This window comes from Amblyraja radiata, chromosome 3 (assembly GCF_010909765.2).
Source record: "Amblyraja radiata isolate CabotCenter1 chromosome 3, sAmbRad1.1.pri, whole genome shotgun sequence".
Classification (NCBI taxonomy): domain Eukaryota; kingdom Metazoa; phylum Chordata; class Chondrichthyes; order Rajiformes; family Rajidae; genus Amblyraja; species Amblyraja radiata.
In genome coordinates, this window is record NC_045958.1 from 86,989,177 (window position 1) to 87,010,936 (window position 21,760).

General features: G+C 42.4%; 1 protein-coding gene across 1 annotated transcript in view; it reads right to left on the reverse strand.

Annotated features, from left to right (window-relative positions):
- The window catches only part of adamtsl1 (ADAMTS like 1), a 142,053-nt gene that overhangs the window by 99,977 nt on the left and 20,316 nt on the right, over nucleotides 1-21,760 (reverse strand). The window contains 1 exon segment of the mRNA XM_033018247.1: nucleotides 18,534-18,661. Within this exon segment, the coding sequence (XP_032874138.1) occupies nucleotides 18,534-18,661 (128 nt within the window).

The window sequence follows — 21,760 nt, forward strand, 5'->3', positions numbered from 1 at the left end:
CATGAGAGGAATACATTGGTAGATGCACAGAGTAGGGGAATCGAGGACCAGAGGACATAGATTCAAGGTGAAGGGGAAATGATTTAATAGGAATCTGAAGGGTAATTTTTTTCACATAAAGGATGGTGGGTGTATGGAACATGCAAGGTAGTTGAGGCTGGGACTATCCCACCTTTAAGAAGCAGTTTGACAGGTACATGATAGGACAAGTTTGAAGGGATATGTTGCTGGGATATGTTGGGCCAAAGGGCCTGTTTCCACACTATATCACTCTATGACTCTGACTCTAATCTATCCCATGATATTGAGAGAGGCGAGAGAGACTTGGTGAAGATCTTTGTATCTTTGCTAGCCACTGGTGTGGTCCCAGAGGATTGAAGAGTAGCTACTGTTGTACCTTTGTTTAGAAAGGGAAGCAGAGATAATCAAGAAAATTATAGGCTGGTGAGTCAGGACTCTTCAGATTGATGATCAATCTGAAGAAGGGTCCAAACCCAAAATGCTGTCTGTCTATTTCCCTCCACAAATACTGCCTGACCAGCTGAGTTACTCCAGCACTTTGCTGTTTGCTTAATTGTGCCTTTACGTGGCAGCTTTTGAATGTTCATGCAGACAACATCAAGCATAGTGCATTAATCAACATTCTCTGTGAATCTAACCATGGAATTCAGTCAACAACAAAATCTATCTGAATACTCTATCCACTTCGAGTGCAGTGACAACAGTTTAGGTTTATTACTATCATGGCAAACAAGAGGACCGTCCACTGTGCAAGAGCCTGGCCGAACATTTGAAACATAGATGATGGGCACGAAAGAAAGGCTATCATGTGTACCAACGTACTGTGACAACCTTTGTTTGTATGCTATTCAATCAGATCAGATAATAAATAGTCATAAATACAGTCAAGCCAAACTGAAGTACAGTAGGTAGAGCAAAGGAAAAGATACAGAGTACAGAATACAGTTCTTAGCATTGTGGTGCACCAGTCCCATAGACAAAATCCAATGTCCGCAGTGGGGTAGAAGGGAATTGGACAGGACCCCAGCTTATGGAAGGACCATTCACAAGTCTGTTGGAGCAAACTTTGAAGCTTCAGTATCTTTTGCCTGACAGGAGCGGGTCGAAGAAATAATGACCGGGTGGGACGAGCCTTCTTAGCCACTTCCTGGAAGTCTGTTCTTGAATGAGGAATATTGGGTTCCTTTAGAAGACACATGGTTTTGAGAAATTCCAGAGGAGGGAAAAAAAACTAAGGAGTAAATATAGGTATTAAAAATAACAATGGGCAGGAGATTTGATTGCTCAGATATTTATTTTTAAATGCCATATAGCAGCTTGTATTTAATTAGTTACTGGTAAGTCTTAGGTTTTCATAGTTGACCCATCAAATATTTAGACCTCCAACAGCAACATACTGTGAACAAAACCACATCAATGTTGGGTGCTAGACCTCTAACTTTATAGAGTGGCAAGATTTTACCAGCACTGTTTCGTTTTTGATAATTAAGTAGGTTTCAACACTGTTTTTGTACAAATCCACCTAATTGTTAGAAAAAGTTTTATATAAATTGGTTCCTTGTGTCCATAAGCTACATTTATCCCTCTAATTATCCATACAAGCTGAGGGTAAAGAATTGTTTGCAGTTCCTGGTGTTATTCATGTGCCTCCAGTACAGAGTTTCCTGCAAGCATATCGCATGGAAACAGGCTGTTCAGCCCAACTTGTCCATGCCGACCAAGATGCCCCATCTTAGCTCGTCTCACTTTCCCACATTTGGCTCATATCTGTCTAAATCTTTCCTATCCATGTACCATTGAGAAATTGCACTTGACTAAATAATTAAAGCAAACACGGTATAAATCTATGATTCAAATGCCTTATAAATGCTGTTATTGTACTTGCCTCAACTACTTCATCTGGCAGCTCATTCCATTTATCCATATACGTCTGAATGAAAAAGTTGCACCTCAAATTAATATTAAATCTTTCCGTCTCACTTCAAACCTATGCCCACTATTTCTTGATTCCCCTACCCTGGGTCTGAAGAAAGGTCCCGACCTGAGACGTCACTTATCCATGTTCTCAAGAGATGCTGTATGACTCGCTGTGTTGCTCCAGAATGTTGTGTCTTTTTCCAGGAAAAAGACTGTGCATTCACAATGTCTATTCCCCTCATGATTTAATACACATCTATAAAATCACTCTGTCTCCTGTAATCAAAGGAATAAGATCATAACCCCTCCAGCCTCTCCTTACAGCCCAGGCACTTTAGATTTAGAAATATTCTTCACCACTCTGTTTCCTTGTAACAACACTTTTAGTGAACTAGGTGCTTGTTCCTCCATGCTCTCCAACGTTCTTCAGAGCCCTACCATTCACTAAGAAGGTCCTGCCCTGGTTTGACTTCCCAAAATGCAACACCTCACACATATCTGAATTAAACTCCATTAGTCATTTCTTCGCCCACACCACCTCCACTGTCTACAATACCATATATTTTAATGTCCTCTGCAATCGTGCATTGTACACTCTCAATCAAACCATTGATTTAGATGAAAACAGCAATGAGTCCAGCACTGATCCCTGAGGCGCACCGCTAGTCACAGGCCTCCTGTCCAAAGAATCTTCCTCTACCACTCTCTGCTTCCTATCATGAGGCCAATTCTGTATCCAGTTTGCTAGATTTTCCTGCATCCCATGTAAGCTAACCTTCTAGTGCAGCCTATCATGTGGAACTAATGAAAGGTCTTGCTGAAGTCTATGTAGGCAACATCACAGGCCCTGCCTTCATCAACCTTCTTGGTTACCTCTTCAAAAATACTTAATCAAATTCGTGAGATGCAATTTCCCTTGCACAAATCATGTGGACTGTCCCTAATCAAGAAGGGTCTCAACTGTAAACTTTGCCTATATATGTCTTCCAAAGATGCTGCCTGACCTGTTGAGTTGTCCAGCATTTTGTGTCTTTGTTTATAAACCAGTATCTACAGTTCCTTGTGTCTGCGCCTTGTGTCGCCACTGTTGAGTTATTTTAGGAAGTGTCATTTAAAATTGCCAGTTAAACTGTGTGGATTCATTACAGTCAGTAATATTTGATGACGTGAGTTGCAGGGAGAGTTTACTCATTGTTACTGGAAGCTTAATAAAGTGCAGCTGCACTGCCATTATTATCAGTGTCGTTTGGCAACATAGCACAGTGCCACAGAGTCTGGGCTTTGTGAAAACATGGATTAATCCTCAATCAGAATAACTAAACTATCTATCTTGGGTTTGCTTTATTTATTCAAAGTCAACTGCAATTTCTCAACTGTATTTATGGAATGTATTTTGCCATTATATTTTGACCATTCTGAAGTATTGTATAACACAGAGCTATTATTCCACAACTGATTAGTTACTGGAGAGGATTCTGAGGATTAACATTTACACGCATTTGGAAAAAGTTTACATTTAAGGGGCTGTCCCACTTGGGCGACCTAATTGGCGAGTTTAGAAGAGTTTAGGAGAGTTTGAAAAAAATGTAATGTTGAAGACCTCCTTCGACTATGTTGAAGACTAACTTCGGGAACATTGGACACCGAATAGTGGAGAGTGAAGACGTCCTCCTTCGATCTCCTTCGACCATGATGAAGACTATCTACGACTACATTCGACTATCTTCGATTACCTTCGACGACCCTCGATTACCTATGACTAACACGCCGACCTACTACGACTAAACCTACAAGTAAAAAGAGTATCGATTTTTTCCATGGCGACCTTTTTTTACTCGCGGGCATTTTTCCACATGTTGAAAAATACGCCGCGACCTAGCTGAGGCCTCGAGTATACGGGGACTACTCTTGAGCATGAAGGAGAGTTACAAAGACCTCCTAGGACCTCGTGTCGACCATGCTGCGAGTATGAGTCGAGGGCAAACTCGCCAGAACTCGTGGATTAGGTCGCTCAAGTGGGACAGCCCCTTAACATTTATTGTCACTGTACCAATTGGTACAGCAAGATTTGGGTTGCCATACAGCCATACAAATAAAAACACAACACACACGATAGAATTTAACAAGAACATCCCTACACAGCGGAATCAATGTTTCCCACTGTGGGGGAAGGCAATAAAAGTTCAGTCATCTGCCTCTATGTTCACCCGTTAACAACTGTTAATTAGGGATATGATTGTATGTGATAATTGTAGGATCTACTAAATCCCATGACAGAAACCAAAGGACATACGACGTTTAGCTGAGCCAGACACCTTGTGTTAAGTTTATTCCGGAAGCCCCTTTTACCTACATTCTCACCAATCATAACCCGTGTACAAATAAGGCCAATTAGTGCGCCCGACCTTGGAATTATTATTGAGCTCTTGTGGCTGGACCTTCTCGTGTGGTTGCTGGCAAGTCACCAGCAGTAACCGGCTGTATGCAAAACCAACGTGGGCGTGAAGGCGCCACAGCTCCCCCCTCAGCCGCCGAGTAATACAAGGTGGCGACTGCCTGGCTATGTCTGGCCAGAACAAGGGGTCACAGTTTAAGGATAAGAAGGAAATCTTTTAGGACTGAGATGAGAAAAACATTTTTCACACAGAGATTGGTGAATCTCTGGAATTCTCTGCCACAGAAGGTAGTTGAGGCCAGTTCATTGGCTATATTTAAGAGGGAGTTAGATGTGGCCCTTGTGGCTAAAGATATCAGGGGGTATGGAGAGAAGGCAGATACAGGATACGGAGTTGGATGATCAGCCATGATCATATTGAATGGCGGTGCAGGCTCGAAGGGCCGAATGGCCTACTACTGCACCTATTTTCTATGTTTCTATGTCCTGCCCCTTGATTGGTACTGCAGTGTTGGAGGTCTTTGACAGGAAGTGTTGGGGTCATTTGACTTCACTGATTCGATAGGTAAGGTAGTTGGTTGGTTCTCGACGTATGCTGGCTCGGATGTCCTGGTAAGCTCCGATCTTTACAACTGCCTATTAGTAGACTCTCCCTGTAACTCAACTGAAAGATGTATTTGTTTAGCGCCTTTACCACAGCTAAGTTTCCATTGCAAACAAAACAAAAACAGACAGAGCTGCAGGAAAGAGTGACCTATATAGATAACCTATATGTCAATTAGGTAATTTTTAAGAAAGTTCTTAAGAAAGAAACAGTTGATAAGACTTGGGGCGGGAATTGCAATTACCATTTCTGTTGTCATAGAACTAGGAATGAATGAGGGAAATGCTTCCTCGTGCATATACAAAACCATTTCACAATTATAAATATTCTAAATTGACATCAAGGAAGGAGGGTGGAAATTCAAGTGTAGAGAAAGAAATTCTCATATTTCAACTTATGAGAGTCATTCAACATCCCTAGGAGACCGCCTAATTAATCCGTGTCTTGATTCTACTGTGCATCCATCATTATTCAGCAGCATGGTCCCAGTGTGTGGCAAGCATCTCAATCAAATAACACCCATATCAAGTACCTATGCTCAATACAAACATCAAACATCTATGCTCAATGGGTTCCTTAAACATAAGTACAGTAACATTGAATGAGGCCTCTTGGCCCATCAAGTCCATCCCCGCTCTACTATAAATGGGTCTTTTTCTCATTGGCAAGGTGTAATGAGTGGTTTGCCATTGGGATCAGTGCTGGATCTTCAACTTTTAATCATTTATATAACTTATCGGGATGAAAGTCGACTGTTAATTTTTCTGATGCCACATAGGTAGACAGGGAAGTAAGTTATAAAGTGGACATAACTTTGTCATGTAGAAATATATGCTGAGAAGTTTGCACTCTAAATATTCTGCACTGTATCATCCCCTTTGGTCTATCTATTGCACTGGAGTTAGACTTAATTGTATTTTGGTGTGGTATATTTGATTTCTTTGGATAGCATGCAATACAAAGCTTTTTACTGTACCTCGGTACACGTGACAATAATAAACATAAATTATACATAATAAACAGGATTTGTGTACAGGAGTAAAGATTTCTTACTACATTTATATAAAGCCGCACCTGGAGTTTTTTTGTGTTTGGTCTTTTTATCTGTAAAAAGGCTATACTTTCAAATGTTAATGCAGTAAAATGCATTAGCTAAATCCCAGGGCTGGTGGGTTTGGTATTTGAGGACAGATTGAATAGACTAAAATATCTGGACTTTAGAAAAATTAAACACAAAAAAATTAGAGCACAGCTGGATGAAGGAGGACATTTTTTACTGGCTGTAGAGTCCAGAATATCAGGAGGGTGCTTTAGGATTGAGAGCAAGAAACATTTCTTTACTCAAGACAATAGTGAACATTTGAATGAATGAATGAATAAGTTTATTGGCTAAGTATTCACATACAAGGAATTCAGCTTGGTGCTCCGCCCGCAAGTGACAACGACATACAGTGACAGTTAGGAATGACACATAAAACATTAATAATAAAACATTATTGATTAAACAGGTGAATTAAATAAAATACTTGCTATCCCCAAGGACAGGTAGAGATTCAGATATTTTGTTCAGTCAAAATAGAGGTTGAAAGTTTTCCTAGTTTGGAGATATTTGAGGGATATAGGGATAGGATGGGAAAATAATGCTGAGATGGAAGATTTACCACAATCACAATGATTGGCGAAGGAGACTCAAAGTCCAGACGGTGCACTCCTGCTCCTACTTATGTTCCTATGATGAAAGAACTCAAGCATTCTGAAGTCATTTGGTCATATTTTATAACAGTGTGGTTGAAGAAATTCCTCTTTCAATTTTTTTCTTAAAACTAAAGAAGTCAATAAATTTAAATCTGAAAAAATACCACGGAATTGAAGTAATGTTTGAAATCATAGCTCAAGAGTATAATTCTTTCACTGCCATTTTGTTGCCACTGGGATAACAGGGCTTTGCTTGAGGTTTGATGAATTGGCTGGATATATATTACTGTACCTTAAGCCAAAACTTAATGTTTACCGAAAACCTGAGGTTACTACTTGAACTTGGCAGGTGGTATTTTCTATTTACAGTTGTATTAACCGCAGTATTTTCCCATAGTGGCAAATAGAGGTCAGCTCCATTCAGCTCCTTCATTTGGATTTCTCATCTGCAAAATAAAGTGGAATTCAAGAACTGACGTATATCCTCTCAATGACAAGGAAAACCGCCACAAGAACCATGGGTTTAATTTGATTATTAAACACTGACCTATTTTCTCAACCAACATAGAGAAATAATAAAACTGGACAGACCACCTGGCATCAACCCAGGAACTGAATTTGGACATTGCAATGTCACTCCCAACCCCGTAAATCTCATGACATCCTCATCACACAATACCTGGGCACTGGCATCTAAAATGAGAGGGTCGTCCCACAAACAAATCAATCAACAGCCTGATATAATCGTACTCATAGAATCATTCCTCGCAAGCGTTGTGCCAGACTCATCCATCACAGCCCCAGGGTATATCTTGTTCTGCCACTGATAAATAGGTGCACTCTCACATTGAACCACACTTGGAAGAAGAACCGAAGGAGTTCTGATGCAGAATGTCCTTTGTACGGGGGCTTCAGTACCCATCATGAAGAGTGGCTTAGCAGCACCACCAGAGACCAAGCTGGCCATGCTCCGTCAGATGTAGGGGTCAGATACTGTATATGCTTGGTCGGATTTATGCTTGGAAGGATATAGCTACCCAACTGAGTCTGCAGCAGATGGTGAATGAACCAACACCAGAGGCAAACCTATTTACTCTTGTCCTGACCAAATCACCTTTGTCAGGTGTATTTCTCCACGGTAGCATTGGCAGAAGTGACCATCACACAATGCCTTTGGAGCCGAAGTCCTACTTTCACATCCAAGACACCTTCCATCATGTTGCGGTATGACAAATGTGCTAAAAATGATAGACAGTTCAGATTTGGCAGCTGAAACTAGGCATCCATGAGATGCTGTGGATCATGAGCTGCAGCAGGAATACAAACATGACCTGCAAGCTCAAGCACAGCATGTCTATCATTCTGCCATTACCAAACCAGGGATTAATCCAGATTCAATGGGGAGCACAAAAGGTTGACTTGGAGCTGCACCAGACATCTAAAGATGATGATGAGGTGCGAGCCAAGTGAAACTGCAGTACCATCCAATTAGCAGGCTAATAGCAAAAATAGCATGCAATAAACAGCACTATCTCACAATTAGTACTTCAGATTGAAGTTCTGCAGTCCTATAACATTTAGTTAGATATAGTGCTCTAAAGCACCCCACAGAGCCCAGTCCCTCCACGCACTAGAGTCTCCCAACCCCTGCAGAGTAGTAATTAAGATGGCTGATGCATGGGCGGTTGCTGCTGGGACGCAAGTCGGGGCCTGATCAACCCCGGCTGTGTCGCCTGGGCGAGGGTGTCTGATGTTGTGCGACCCGAAACACACGATGATCCCAGGTTACATCACTGAGGATGCGGCCCAGCGCATCTAGGAGATGTATATTTTTCACACTGCACAATTAAACAGTTAATGCGGGCCAGGGGAGAGTCCCAGAGGTGCCCAGCATTTTGAAGACTAAAGAAACACGACCATGTTTAGTCATAAGTTCTGGATAGATACATACAGCATGGAAACAGGGCATTAGGCCCAACCTGTCCACACTGACCAAGATGCCCAACTAAGCAAAGCCCATTTACCCACATTTGACCCATATCCCGCTACATCTTTCCTATCCATGATCCATCTCAGCTTCCTCCTGACATCTCCACCATCACAAAAGTCAGCTTTCAGCCAACCCAATTCACTCCACAAGATATCAGCACTGGATACAGGATGGACTTCACAACCAGCTAACTTCCTAAATGTCAACTTTATGTTCCAGAACTAGCTGTGTCTCCAGCAAAGTTTTCCCCCCACTAGTTACAGGACTGGTATCTACCCAACAATGTGGAAAATTGCTTACATATCTCCAAAAAGCAGGAGAGGTCCTGTGGCTGTGCTGTACTTACCAATGCCCAGTTCAGGATTTGACAGAATTTGTCAGAACCACTCAACAGATCTCATCACGATCATGGTCTAAGATCCAAGAGATAAATTCTACAGGTAAATAGAAAATGATTCCTCTTGATGTTCTAACGATATTGGATCAAGTACATGCCATCCCCGGGTTATGAATGTGGTCCATTTTTATAGGCACACAAAAGTCGATTTTGCCCACATTGGAAAATACACAAAATCAGTAGTTCCTCTTCTGGAGCAGCACTCATAGAGTCGTCAGGTTCTGGGAACCGTGCAATTTCCAAGTCTCTGGAAAGTCTGATCTTGGTCCAAGGAGATATTATTTTCTCACTTTTAGACCCTGGCAAAACTGGCAACCCTGGAGCGATGAAGTAGCGGTCGTCTCTTTCCACCGCCACTCCGTGCAGCTGTGCTCATTCACTCGCTCACCCAGCTGCTGTAGGGCCTCGCACAGCTGCCTCCACCAGCACCTTAACCATTCCTTCCATGCAGCCAGACCTGAACAGTATTCAAAGATGGACTGATGGAAAGATACATTTTTTTCTCATCTCTGTTCTGAATAGTTGAAACCTTATTTTGAGATGACAATGTCCATTTATGAACACCACAGCCAGGAAACATCATGCCTGCATGAATATTGTCAAGTTCTGGCACTGGGCAGCACAGTGGTGCAGCTGGTAGAACTACTGCCACACAGCACCAGAGACCCAGGCGTGGAGCTTGGATGTGCTCCCTATGAACGTGTGGGTTTCCTCTGGGTTTTTGATCCCGTTTTTTGCCACATCCAAAGAACATGCAGGTTTTTTAGGTTAACTGGCCACTTTCACATTGCTCTCACTGTGTAGAGAATGGATGAGAAAGTGGGAGAACATAGAACCACTGTGAATAGGTGATAAATGGTCGCCATGGACTTGGTGGGCCATAGGGCCTGTTTCCATGTTGTATCACAGGAATTAGATGTTTACATGTAACAAGTCCAAGCATGCATAGTGCTTCTACATGAGCAGATTGTACACGTTTTTGCTTATGGGCCTCCTTACTGCGATGACACACTCGTTTGGAATTGCAGCTCTGCACATACTCTGGAAAAGCTTTGCACAAATTCAGCAAAATATACAAGAATGACTATATTTTATTCATACATTCATTCATTTCGAGTGGCGCAGTGGTAGAGTGCTGCTTCACATCGCTAGAGACCGGGTTCAACCCTGACCACACGTGCTGTCAATATGGAGATTTTGCGTTCTCCCTGTGACCACACGCATTTTCTCCGGGTCCTCCCACATTCCAAAGACATGCAGGTTTGTAGGTTAATTGGCTTCTGTAAATTGTTCCCAGGGTGTAGGATGCGAAAGTGGTATAACATAGAACTCATGTATGGGTGAACATTGGTCGGCATGGACTAAGTGGGCCGATGGGCCTGTTTCCACACTGTATGTCTAAAACTAAAACATGGGATTTAAGCATCATGGGCAATGGCATCCTTGAGAAGGTTGTGGTGAGCCATGTTCATAAACTACTGCAATGCTCCGAATGAAGACATTCCCACAGTTCTACAAAGAACTCCAGGTTTTAAATTGAGCAATAATGAAGGAACAGCAAGATATTTCCACATCATGATGATGTATGACTTGAAGGGGAATCCCCATGTGCTTGCTGCCCTTGGAGGTGGTATTGGGAAGCTTTACCAAGGTGTCCTAGATCAGTATCTATGATGCATCTCGTAGAGCGTACACTGCAGCCAGTGTGCAACAATGATGGAATAGGTTAATGCTTAGGGTGATTGATGAGGTACAATCAAATGGCCTGCTTTATCCTGGAGGGTGTCAAATATTGGAGTCACCTCATCCAGACAAGTGGGCAAATTATTTGAGAGAAGTGGCAATGAAGATTATGTCATATTCTAAAATTCCACATATTCTAAGATAGCAAGTGTAATCACACTAATCAATAAATAAAATAGGAGAGGGGGGAGCGAGAAAATGCAGGGGTTACTTGAAATTAGAGAAATCAATGTTCATACTGCTGGGTTGTAAGCGGCCCAAGAAAAATACGAGGGGCTGTTCCTCCAATTTATGTGTGGTCTCACTCTGACAATTGAGACCGAGAACAACCGATACATTATATCAGGTTGGAGGAGGTGCAAGTGACCCCTCTATCTCACCTGAATGGACTGTCAGGGTCCCTGAATGGAGTTGAGGGTTCTCAGTGTGGGCTCCTATATATTGGCGAATCAAATGCTGATTGGGCGATTGTTTCACTGAACACTTACACTCAGTCCGCCTCGGCCTATGCGATATCCCGGTTGCCAAACATTTTAACTCCCCATCCCCTTCCCATTTCCATACTGACCTTTCTGTCCTGGGCCTCCTGCACTCTCAGAGTGAGGCCACATGCAGATGGCACAATGGGCTAAGTGTTCGGCTGGCAACCGGAAGGTAGCCGGTTCGAATCCCGCTTGGAGTGCATACTGTCGTTGTGTCCTTGGGCAAGACACTTCACCCACCTTTGCCTGTGTGTGAATGTGTGTGAATGTGTGTGAGTGATTGGTGGTGGTCGGAGGGGCCGTAGGCGCAGATTGGCAGCCACGCTTCTGTCAGTCTGCCCCAGGGCAGCTGTGGCTACAGAAGTAGCTTACCACCACCGAGTGTGACTGAGGAGTGAATGAATAATGCGATGTAAAGCGCCTTGAGTAGTAGAAAGGCGCTATATAAATCCCATCCATTATTATTATTATTATAGTTAGCATGCACTGACAACACCACACAAATGCACCGATGCATGATGTGTACTGATCCACTTTCACATCTGGCATCTTTATGACCTTTTATATCAAAGAGAGACACACAATTCATCAATCACCATGCAACCTATTGACATACTTCCCTTTACTCGAGTCATTTTCCTGGACCCGAGAAGATATTTTAATCTAATTCAGTTTACCCAGTGGAAATAATCTGTACAATCCTGATTTGCTATAGTTGGAATGTTTCAGATTTGTGTACACAGAATTCACAGTAACTAGTGCAGGTATAAACATGCCATTAACATTTTGAGTTGTTGTTTTAGTGTCGACAATTCAGTACTAATGGCCTCAACAGATCCAAGTGCTCTTCTTAATTCAATATCGTCACCTGCCAATATGGTAACAAAAAACAAAGAACTGAATTGGAGCATTGTCTCTGTGTGGAACTGTGAGAATTAATCTCCTGCTCTGAAGTCATTTACAACAGTTGAAGGATTTCAGAGGTAAGGCAAGTAGGAAGGAAATCAGTGAAACAAGAGGCTCTTATCAAAATGCTTGACCTCGTTTGACACTGCTTTTGAGTCACTCTCAGAATACTGGAATTGACATGTGGATGAACACCTTTATTAGCCATCATTGCACATTGCAATTGTGGTCAAAGTAGAAATTCACAAACATGCTGTATAAATTGGAATCTTTCTGGATGCTCCTTATTCAAGCATCTAATGGTTCAAACTTATGTCTGATTTTTATGACCATTTAATTTGAGCTTTATTATTTCAAGGATTTAGCAAATACCTGGAAGCCACACCTAAATACAAAAAGACTTCTATACACAAGGAACAGTAAGCAATTTGAAACCACGAATATATCTGCAATTTTAGAAGAGTTTGTGGGACACCGACTTATCAGAGATTTAGGCTGATTTTTTAATCTCTTTGACAGAGGTGGTGCTGAATGCGAATTTTACACATTCTTTCATTTTGCAAGTGTTAGTTTGATTGTTTAAAAGCCCTGTCCCACGGTACGAGTTCATTCCAAGAGTTCTCCAGAGTTTAAAAAAAATCAAACTCTTGGTAAGCACGGAGAATGAATGTAGCGGGTACGTTGGAGCTCGGGGACGTCTCTTAGCGCTAACGGCAGGTACTCGGGAAGACTCGCTAACGGCAGGTAAGCACGGGAAGACTCGTGAAGATTTTTCAACATGATGAAAAATGTCCACGAGAGCCCCGAATACCGACGAGTGGCCATTACCGTATATCTCCGAGTTCGAATCAGGGCAAACTCGGGAGAACTCTTGGAATGAACTCGTACCATGGGGCAGGGCTTTTACAGTATGGGCATATTGTTAAGGAAATTATACCAAATTAATTGACAGATTAAAATGCACAAGAGCATTTTGGTAATAATTTACATTGAAATAACATTTCAATACATTATAATTATAAATAGCTTTTTTCCTCCACTGCTTCTGTCTAACAAATTAATTAATAATATCCTGCTCATTTTAAAAGTGAGCAAATCTTTGATCACTGTAAAAAGGAATATAGAAAAAACGATTTGCAATGGGCATGATCATTATCAGGGGACTCCTGAAACCACTTTGAATGCAAATGTAACTCTGAGCCCTCATCTACTGGGGTCCAGCGATGTGAAGCAGACACAAAAACCTGGAGTAACTCAGCAGGACAGGCAGCATCGCTGGAGAGAAGGAATGGGTGACGTTTCGGGTCGATACCCTTCTTCAGACAGCAGGTTATTGCAGGTTGTTTATTCTCAATGCTGCTGTTAGATAAAGGCCACTGCAACCAATCAGATCTATTAAACTGTTCAAAAGGGAACTGCAGATGCTGGAATATCGAAGGTACACAAAATTGCTGGGGAAACTCAGCGGGTGCAGCAGCATCTATGGAGCGAAGGAAATAGGCGACGTTTCGGGCCGAAACCCTTCTTCAGATCTACTAAACTGATTGGCAGCTGAGAGAACTAATGTCTTGTTATTTCACAAAGTCTTTTCAATATCTTACAGAGGTTTAGTTGTAATTTATGTATTATATGTTGTTTGAGCCTATGTGCCTGTGATGCTGCTGCAAGTAAGATTTTTATTGCACCTGTGCCGCAACATAGTTGTGCATACTCAACTTGACTTGATAATCCAATCCCACAGTTCGAATCAATCCAAAAATAGTATGCTGTAGCTGAAAGGTCATGTATCTGAAATGTTGACTAGAACATGGCCCACCCCAGCATTCACCTCACACAGCCATGGCTGCAGTTATTGTGTCATAGAGTCACACATTACTGAAACAGGTCCTTCGGCCAACTGTGTCTGTGCTGGCCATCAAGTACCTATCTATACTAATCCCATTATCCAGTATCCAACCCATGGTGTTTCAAGTGCTCATCTCATCACAGGCATTTAGGGACAACTGGGAAATAGGGCATTAAAAGTACCAAAAATGTAAAAGGACTATATTTATTTCTAAACACAATTGTTCGCTCACCTTTACCATGCAGTTCATAAGTTCATCAGTGATTGGAGCAGAATTTGGCCATTCGGCCCATCAAGTCTACTCCCTCATTCAATCATGGCTGATCTCTCTCTCTCTCTCTTCTAATCCCATTCTCCTGCCTTCTCCCCATAATCTCGAACACCTGTACTAATCAAGAAATTATCTATCTCTGCCTTAAAAATATCCATTGTCTTGGCCTCCACAGCCGTCTGTGGAAGTTGGGTGATTGCTGTCGTGATGCTGAGTCCTGGGGTGAAGCGAGAGATTCAAATGCATCCACATCTCACCCCTAGTTATTTTATGCAGGAGGACTGTAACATGCAGGCAGAGGCACGAGGAAAATGCTTGCATGAGTACTGGTGTAAGCAGATGCTTCTGAAAGCATCTTGTAGTCATCTGAAGTATGATCTTGTGTATTGACTCTGTTTTTCTCTCTCTCACTGATGCTGCCTGTCCTGCTGAATATCCCCAGCATTTTCTACTTCAATTTTGACGGTACTGTTAAGTTATCAGGAGGGTCTGAGGGCAAGAAACTTTCCACTGTGTTAAACCAAGGAACATGGTGAATGGAGGTGCAGACTCAATGGACCAAGCAGACTATACCTTATTGCATATGTTATGTTCTACATAGCGAAAATAGATTATTCACTTGTTATCACACCATTGGCTCTGGAATCCTGCAGTGCAGAATAGTCACCATATTTCTCTTATTTCAGCTATCTACATTTCAAGAAGTTCTTCACTGGTTGTAAACTGTTTTAGAACTCCTCGGTGAGTAGAAAGTAAATGATAGACTTGCCTTGTATTTTATTTCTTCACCATTCTAAACTCCTGTTACCTTTGCTTCTCGAACCTCTCATCACAATGTTCAACTATCAGGAAGATCACACCTTCCTTTAGGTTTATAAATATATAAATCCCTCTAGGTTTAGAGGGATATGGGCCAAACATGGAACTAGCTTAGATGGGGCATCTTGGTCAGCATGAACGAGTTGGGCCAAAGGGCCTGTTTCCGTTCCATATGACTCTCTGACGATAAAATTACCCTGCAAAAATGCATACATTGTGCATAAATTGGCAATAAGTTAACAGGCAAATTAGAAATGGAAATAAATCATCACAATAAAGATGATTATTACGCAAACCATGGAGTTCTCACTTCCAAAGAAGATCGATAGTAAATGACAAGTAATGGATCATAAACAACATTCATCAGCGACAAGAAAAATGTCAATCATGAACGCAGATACACTGGAACATCAGATGCAGGATCCAACTGATAACAAACAAACCTGATACCTACATAAATTATAACAGACACAAAAAAGTTACCACAACAGCAAGGTTGGCTGAGTAGAAATAAGACCTCAAAGGCATAGGAGATAAAGCACAGGGCAAAATTACAAGCACAGAAAACGTGACCGGGTCAGAGTGTAGGACAGGGGTCAGAGAGCAGGAAGGGGATCAAATGGCGGGACGGGAATGAAAGAGTGAGCAATACTGTTTGAGATCTGCAAATAATATATTATCTTGCACAGTGCTCCGCAAACACACAAACCCAGTCACACCTTGTATTCCAATGTATGCTTTCCCTGGCTCATCCTGTGTTTACTGAGGAAGCATTGCTAAAATATCAGATCAAACAGATAACGGGGATGGATGGGAAGGGAAAGGATTGCTGAAAACTTGTTCGGATTAATCTGAGCCCAGTGGAATCTGATATAATTAGCTAAATATACATCTGGAAACCATTTCATCAAGAATAAGGTGTTATGGTATATGATCCCCACTGATTAATTCAGAGTGAATAGTTTGAAATTTTCTGTATAGCTTTATAACATTAAATAATTTACAGTTTGGGCTTTTAGTTCTACCTGCTTTAGCATTCAAAATATTTGAATGGGGGGGGGGGGGGGGGGGGGAACGGGAAGGGGGACTTTCATGGAGCACTAGTATGGGTGTCGTGGACTGAAGGGACTGGCTTCCAGAGGGCTAATATGGACATTGTGGGCCGAATGGATTCTTGGGCTGGCGGCTCAGTCACTCAAGCCTGTTGTGCTGGCAGCTCACTCGCGGCTGGTGGGCTGGCAGTTGACTCAAGGCTATTCCTTGAAATTCCATTTCAAGCAGGGTGCAAGGCCACCAAATTCAAGTTCAGTTTCTTACCACTTCAAGCAGGGTGCAAGGCCACCAAATTCAAGTGCAGTTTCAAACCATTACAAGCAGAGTGCAAGGCCACTAAAGACAGCAAGTCGTGGCCTCTCACTCCTCCATCTTGTAGAGACTGAGCCATGCCCACACTTCTGGGTTTTATAGTACCTCCCCACCTCCCACCAGAAGAGGCGTGGCCTTCATGGCATGATTGACAGGAGAGAGAATCTCAACATTTTTTAAACACTAATAACTCTTTTATTTTTCATCTATGGGAAAAATCATCGGCACCTGATGAGCGGAGTGGGACTCCAAGTAAGATGGCCAAAAATCACAGCCATACGTTGTAGCGTTTTTAATAAAATCAATATAAAGTGCAAACAGCAAGTGGTCAAGATTAGACATAATTATATAGAAGGCCAGGCAACTTTAATTAGGCAAGGCAACTTTAATTAGGCAAGGCAGCTTTAATTAGGCAACACAGCTTTAGCATTCCCAAACCAAAGGCAACACAGCTTTAGCATTTTCAAACCAAGGCAACACAGCTTTAGCATTTCCAAACCAAAGGCAACACAGCTTTAGCATTTCCAAACCAAAGGCCACAGCTTTAGCATTTCCAAACTATATTTTCAAACCACATTAATGGCACTGACAGGTCAGTAAAACCACTCACTGTTTAGTATATGTGTTCAGTGTTATTCACAGCTCAGACTGAGAGACGTGACCCTCTCGCTTCCCCCATCTTGCAGAGACTGACTGAGGCACTCAATACTTCCGGGTTTTATAGTCCCTCCGGAAGGGGCGTGGCCTTGAGGAGAGAGAATCTCAACATTTTTTAAACACTAATAACTCTTTTATTTTTCATCGATGGGAAAAATTATCTTGTCCTGCGCAGGGGAGGGGAACTCTGAGTAAGATGGCCAAAAATCACAGCCGTAAGTGGCATCGTTTTTTCTAAAATCAATATACAGAACAACAGGAAGTGGTCAAGATCAGACTTTTAGTAATATAGATTTGTAACTTGGAGAGTTTTGTGGAAATTGAAAGAGCTTAATTAAGATATATAGAACTATGAGCCAGTGACAAGCAAGTTCCCGCAGCAATGATTCTAGCCACAAGCCATGCCATCAGGAATGGGGTGTGGATTCCTGCCCCAATATATCAGTTGCCAAGACTATGGCACCAAAACCCATGGACTCATTCAACCAAACAGCATAACTTAGAATGAGGCCAATATTCAACAGAGCTTTGGTTGAAGTCGGGACAATATATCTCTATTCCAGCAGTTTGTTTCAGGATTAAGAGGTGCCAGCATTATAAAAACAATGTAATATTACTCTTCTTATCAAGTAGGTCAGTGCCTGGCAATGATTGACTACATTTCAACTTCCCCTCATCACCCAGCCTTCACACAATGTTATTAGTTTCCAGTCGATGGGCGGCTTACGGGCTCAATCCTCCAGCAGTACCGAACCTATAGGCCCACAGCAAACCCCTAAATGTGAGAGAAGTTGAGGGATTCCAAACTTTCTTCTGACTCCTGAAGCTATCGGGCACAGACGCTCAATCCATCTGCGTAAAGTAACTGGAAGTGTAGGTAAATGCAGTGGATGACATAGGTTACAGTTTGGTAGTTTAGTTCAGTTTAGTTTATTGTCAAGTGTCAGTGAAAAGCTTTTGTTGCGTGCTAACCAGTCAGCAGAAAGGCAATACATGATTACAATTGATACATGGTAAGGGAATAACGTTTAGTGCAAGGTAAAGCCAGCAAAGTTCAATCAAGGATAGTCCAAGGGTCATCAAAGAGGTAGATAGTAGTTCAGCACTGCTCTCTGGTTGTGGTGGATGTGAATTGGCAATTCCTCACAGTGAGGCCCTTTATATAGCTCCTGCACCAGGAGTGCCTTCTATTGATGAAGCCAGTCAGAGCATTGGGGCAGACAAAATGTGTAGGTAGGAACTTTGGATGCTGGTTTAAACCATCGCTAGACACAAAAATGCTGGCGTAAATCAGCGGAACAGGCAGCATCTCTGGAGAGATAGAATGGGTGGCATTTTAGGTCGAGACCCTACTTCAGACAACTGGTTTTACTGCCATCAATGAAGCCCAAACAGGCAATGAAGAAAAGGAAAGGAGGAACTTACCGATTGCTCAGACATCGCCGCAGTGAGTATGAGGCACCTCCAGCACAGGTCCGCGAGCACTCACTCCACTGACCCCAGGCATCCCACTGTGAGCCTACGTCCTCCTCTGAGCGGGCTGTTCGCCAACTCTGAAACACACAGGCCAACCTTTGTCTCAATATATTCAAACAGCAGATACCAAAGGAGACAGCAACCGAGAAAACTGCATCTCCGGCTTTATGCTAAGATTGAGTGCTTGGTGGGTTTTTAGCCCTGAAGGTAGATTAGGCACAATTAAGAATAACAAGAAATTGTTTTTCTAACAATGTGCACCATTCATCATCAATTCACGTCCTTTAATGTGCATAATTTCATCATTTTATTAGGTTAGTTCCCAATGCTAGAGATCAGGATTTACTCTGGGATTTCATTCTTCCATGAAGGGGTTTTAATTTTCAGGTGAAATATTTAACATTGCGAGTAAGGTTTCTGAATAAACAATGCAAATGAATTAAATCCAGTGACTAAGGCTTGATATGTGAGCAATGTCTAAATTTTTAACACATAAAATTCCCACCACATCATATTCACAGATCTTGTCATTCATGCGAGGCAAGATTTTTTATAGAAGGTTGTGGGTTCCCAGAATGTGCTGCAAGAAGTGGTGTTTGTCAGATATGATAATGGCATTTAAGAGGCTTTTAGATAGGCACATGGGTATGCAGATAATAGGGCAGGCAGAGGAGATTAGTTTAACTTGGCATAACATTTCGGATGAACACAAAGCTGTGTGGCAGTGTGAGCTGCGAGGAGGATGCTATGAGACTGCAGGGTGACTTCTATAGGTTGGGCAGATGCATGGTAGATGCAGTATAATGTGAATAAATGTGAGGTTATCCACTTTGGTGACAAGAACATGAAGGCAAATTATTATGCGAATGGTGTCAAATTAGGAAAAGGGGAGGTGCAACAATACCTGTGTGTCCTTGTACATCGGTCACTGAAAGTTAGCATGCAGGTACAGCAGGCAGTGAAGAAAACAAATGGCATGTTGGCCGTCATAGCAAGAAGATTTGAGTATAGGAGCAAGGACATCCTATTGCAGTTGTACAGGGCCCTGGTGAGACCACACCTAGAGTATTGTGTGCAGTTTTGGTCTCCTAATTTGAGGAAGGACATTCTTGCTATTGGGGGAGTGCAGCGTAGGTTCACCAGGTTAATTCCCAGGATGGCAGGACTGACAAAATGATGAAAGAATGGAGCAACTGGGTTTGTATTCACTGGAATTTAGGAGGATGAGAGGATATCTATAGAAACATATACATTTCTTAAGGGATTGGACAGGCTAGATGCAGGAAAAATGTTTCCGATGTTGGGGAAGGCCAGAACCAGGTGTCACAGTTTAAGAATGGGGTGGGAGATTGCAACCTTCACGTGGTCCACCCTGTTTCGACGAATGCAATCAACCTGGCATGCACAATCAAATAAGATCAAATAGAACAAGTTGTTCTACAACTTTAGGCCGTGCACGCCATACGCAAGAAGAAGTTTAAGAATAAGGGGTGGACCATTTGGGACTGAGATGAGGAAAAACTTTTTCACCCAGAGTTGTGAATCTGTGGAATTCTCTGCCACAGAAGGCAGTGGAGGCCAATTCACTGGATGTTTTCAAGAGAGAGTTAGATTTAGCTCTTCGGGCTAACAGAATCGAGGGATATGGGGAGAAAGCAGGAACGGGGTACTGATTTTGGATGATCAGCCATGATCATGTTGAATGGCGGTGCTGGCTCGAAGGGCCTAATGGCCTCCTCCTGCACCTATTTTCTATGTCTAACATTGTGGCATGGAGGGTTTGTTCCTGTATTGTACTGTTCTGTGTTTTAATCTCACCACTAGCGGTTGCACTGAAGAGGAAAGACAATGAGTGTAATGGTTCAGTGCAGGTGCAGTGGGAGTGGAGGTACAATTGGGATGATGAGGGGTTCACCTTGGGTTGGGGATAGGATTGAAGTGGGATGGGTGGAGGGGGGGGGGGAGTGGATTTGGGTTAGAGTGGGGATGTGATACGAGGTGGGGTGGTTTTGGGTAGAGGGGATGGTTGAGGTGCTAGACAAATAGGGTGAGGTGTGGGATGGGTTTAGATTGGTGTGGGGATTGTTTGAGGCAGAGAAGGGGTTGGATTTGGAGCGGGATTTGGATGTGGGGAGGGGTTGGGTTAGGTTTGTCAGGGTGGCTGTGGTGGTGAAGGACATGGGTGATGTGCAGGGTGGATCTGGGTTGAGATAGGGTTGGAGCAGAACCTGCATGGGTGGGTGTGGCAATGTACGAGGTTGGTTGATGACATGCTTATCTATCTGCTGCTTTTGCCTACTGTTCCTTTAAGCATGGGGCAGAGGATCCACAGCAGTTTGTAGATCATCATGATAGTAATATCATTTGCACACAGCATAATGCTGCATTTGAACAAAAATAATCAGAAAAAGAAAATAAGAAATCCACAAAGGAGAAAAGCGTAATTTTAATAAAAGAACATAGGATATAGAAGCAACAGTTAACCATTTGGCCATTTGAGTCTGCACAAAAATAATTTCTTGCCCTATCCCCATAGGTCTTGATCTGCTTAATGAGGAAATATTATCAGTCACTATCCTGAATCTACTCAACCACTGACCCTCCACAATCCTACTGGATAGCGATTTCTAAGGATTCACTGTACTCTAGGTTACGGAATTTCTTCTCATCTCTGGATTCATGTCATTAGATTCCTTAAAAGGTTCAAGTCCACAGTGCCCGGAAAGTGGCGACAATGGTAGAGAGGGTGGTGAAGAAGGCACATGGCATGTTTGCCTACATGGATCAGGGCACTGAATATAAACGTTTTGAAGTCGTGTTGCAAGGTTACCAAAGATTGTTTAAACCAAACTTAGAATATTGCTCGCAATTCCCCTACTGTGCTTCATGTTCACTCGTGACTGTGTGGCCAAATTCGGCTCTCGCACCATCTACAAGTTTGCAGATGACACCACTGTGGTGAGCCGGATGATGAACAATGATGAGATGGAGTACAGGATGGAGATGGGAAAGTTAGTAACATTGTGTCAGGACAATAACCTATTTTTCAATGTCAGCAAGACAAAGGTACTAGTTAGCCACTTAAGGAAGCATGATGGAGTATATGCTCCAATCAGCATCAATGGATCCAAATAGAAAATTATTGAGAGCTTTAAGTTCTTTGACATTAATATTGC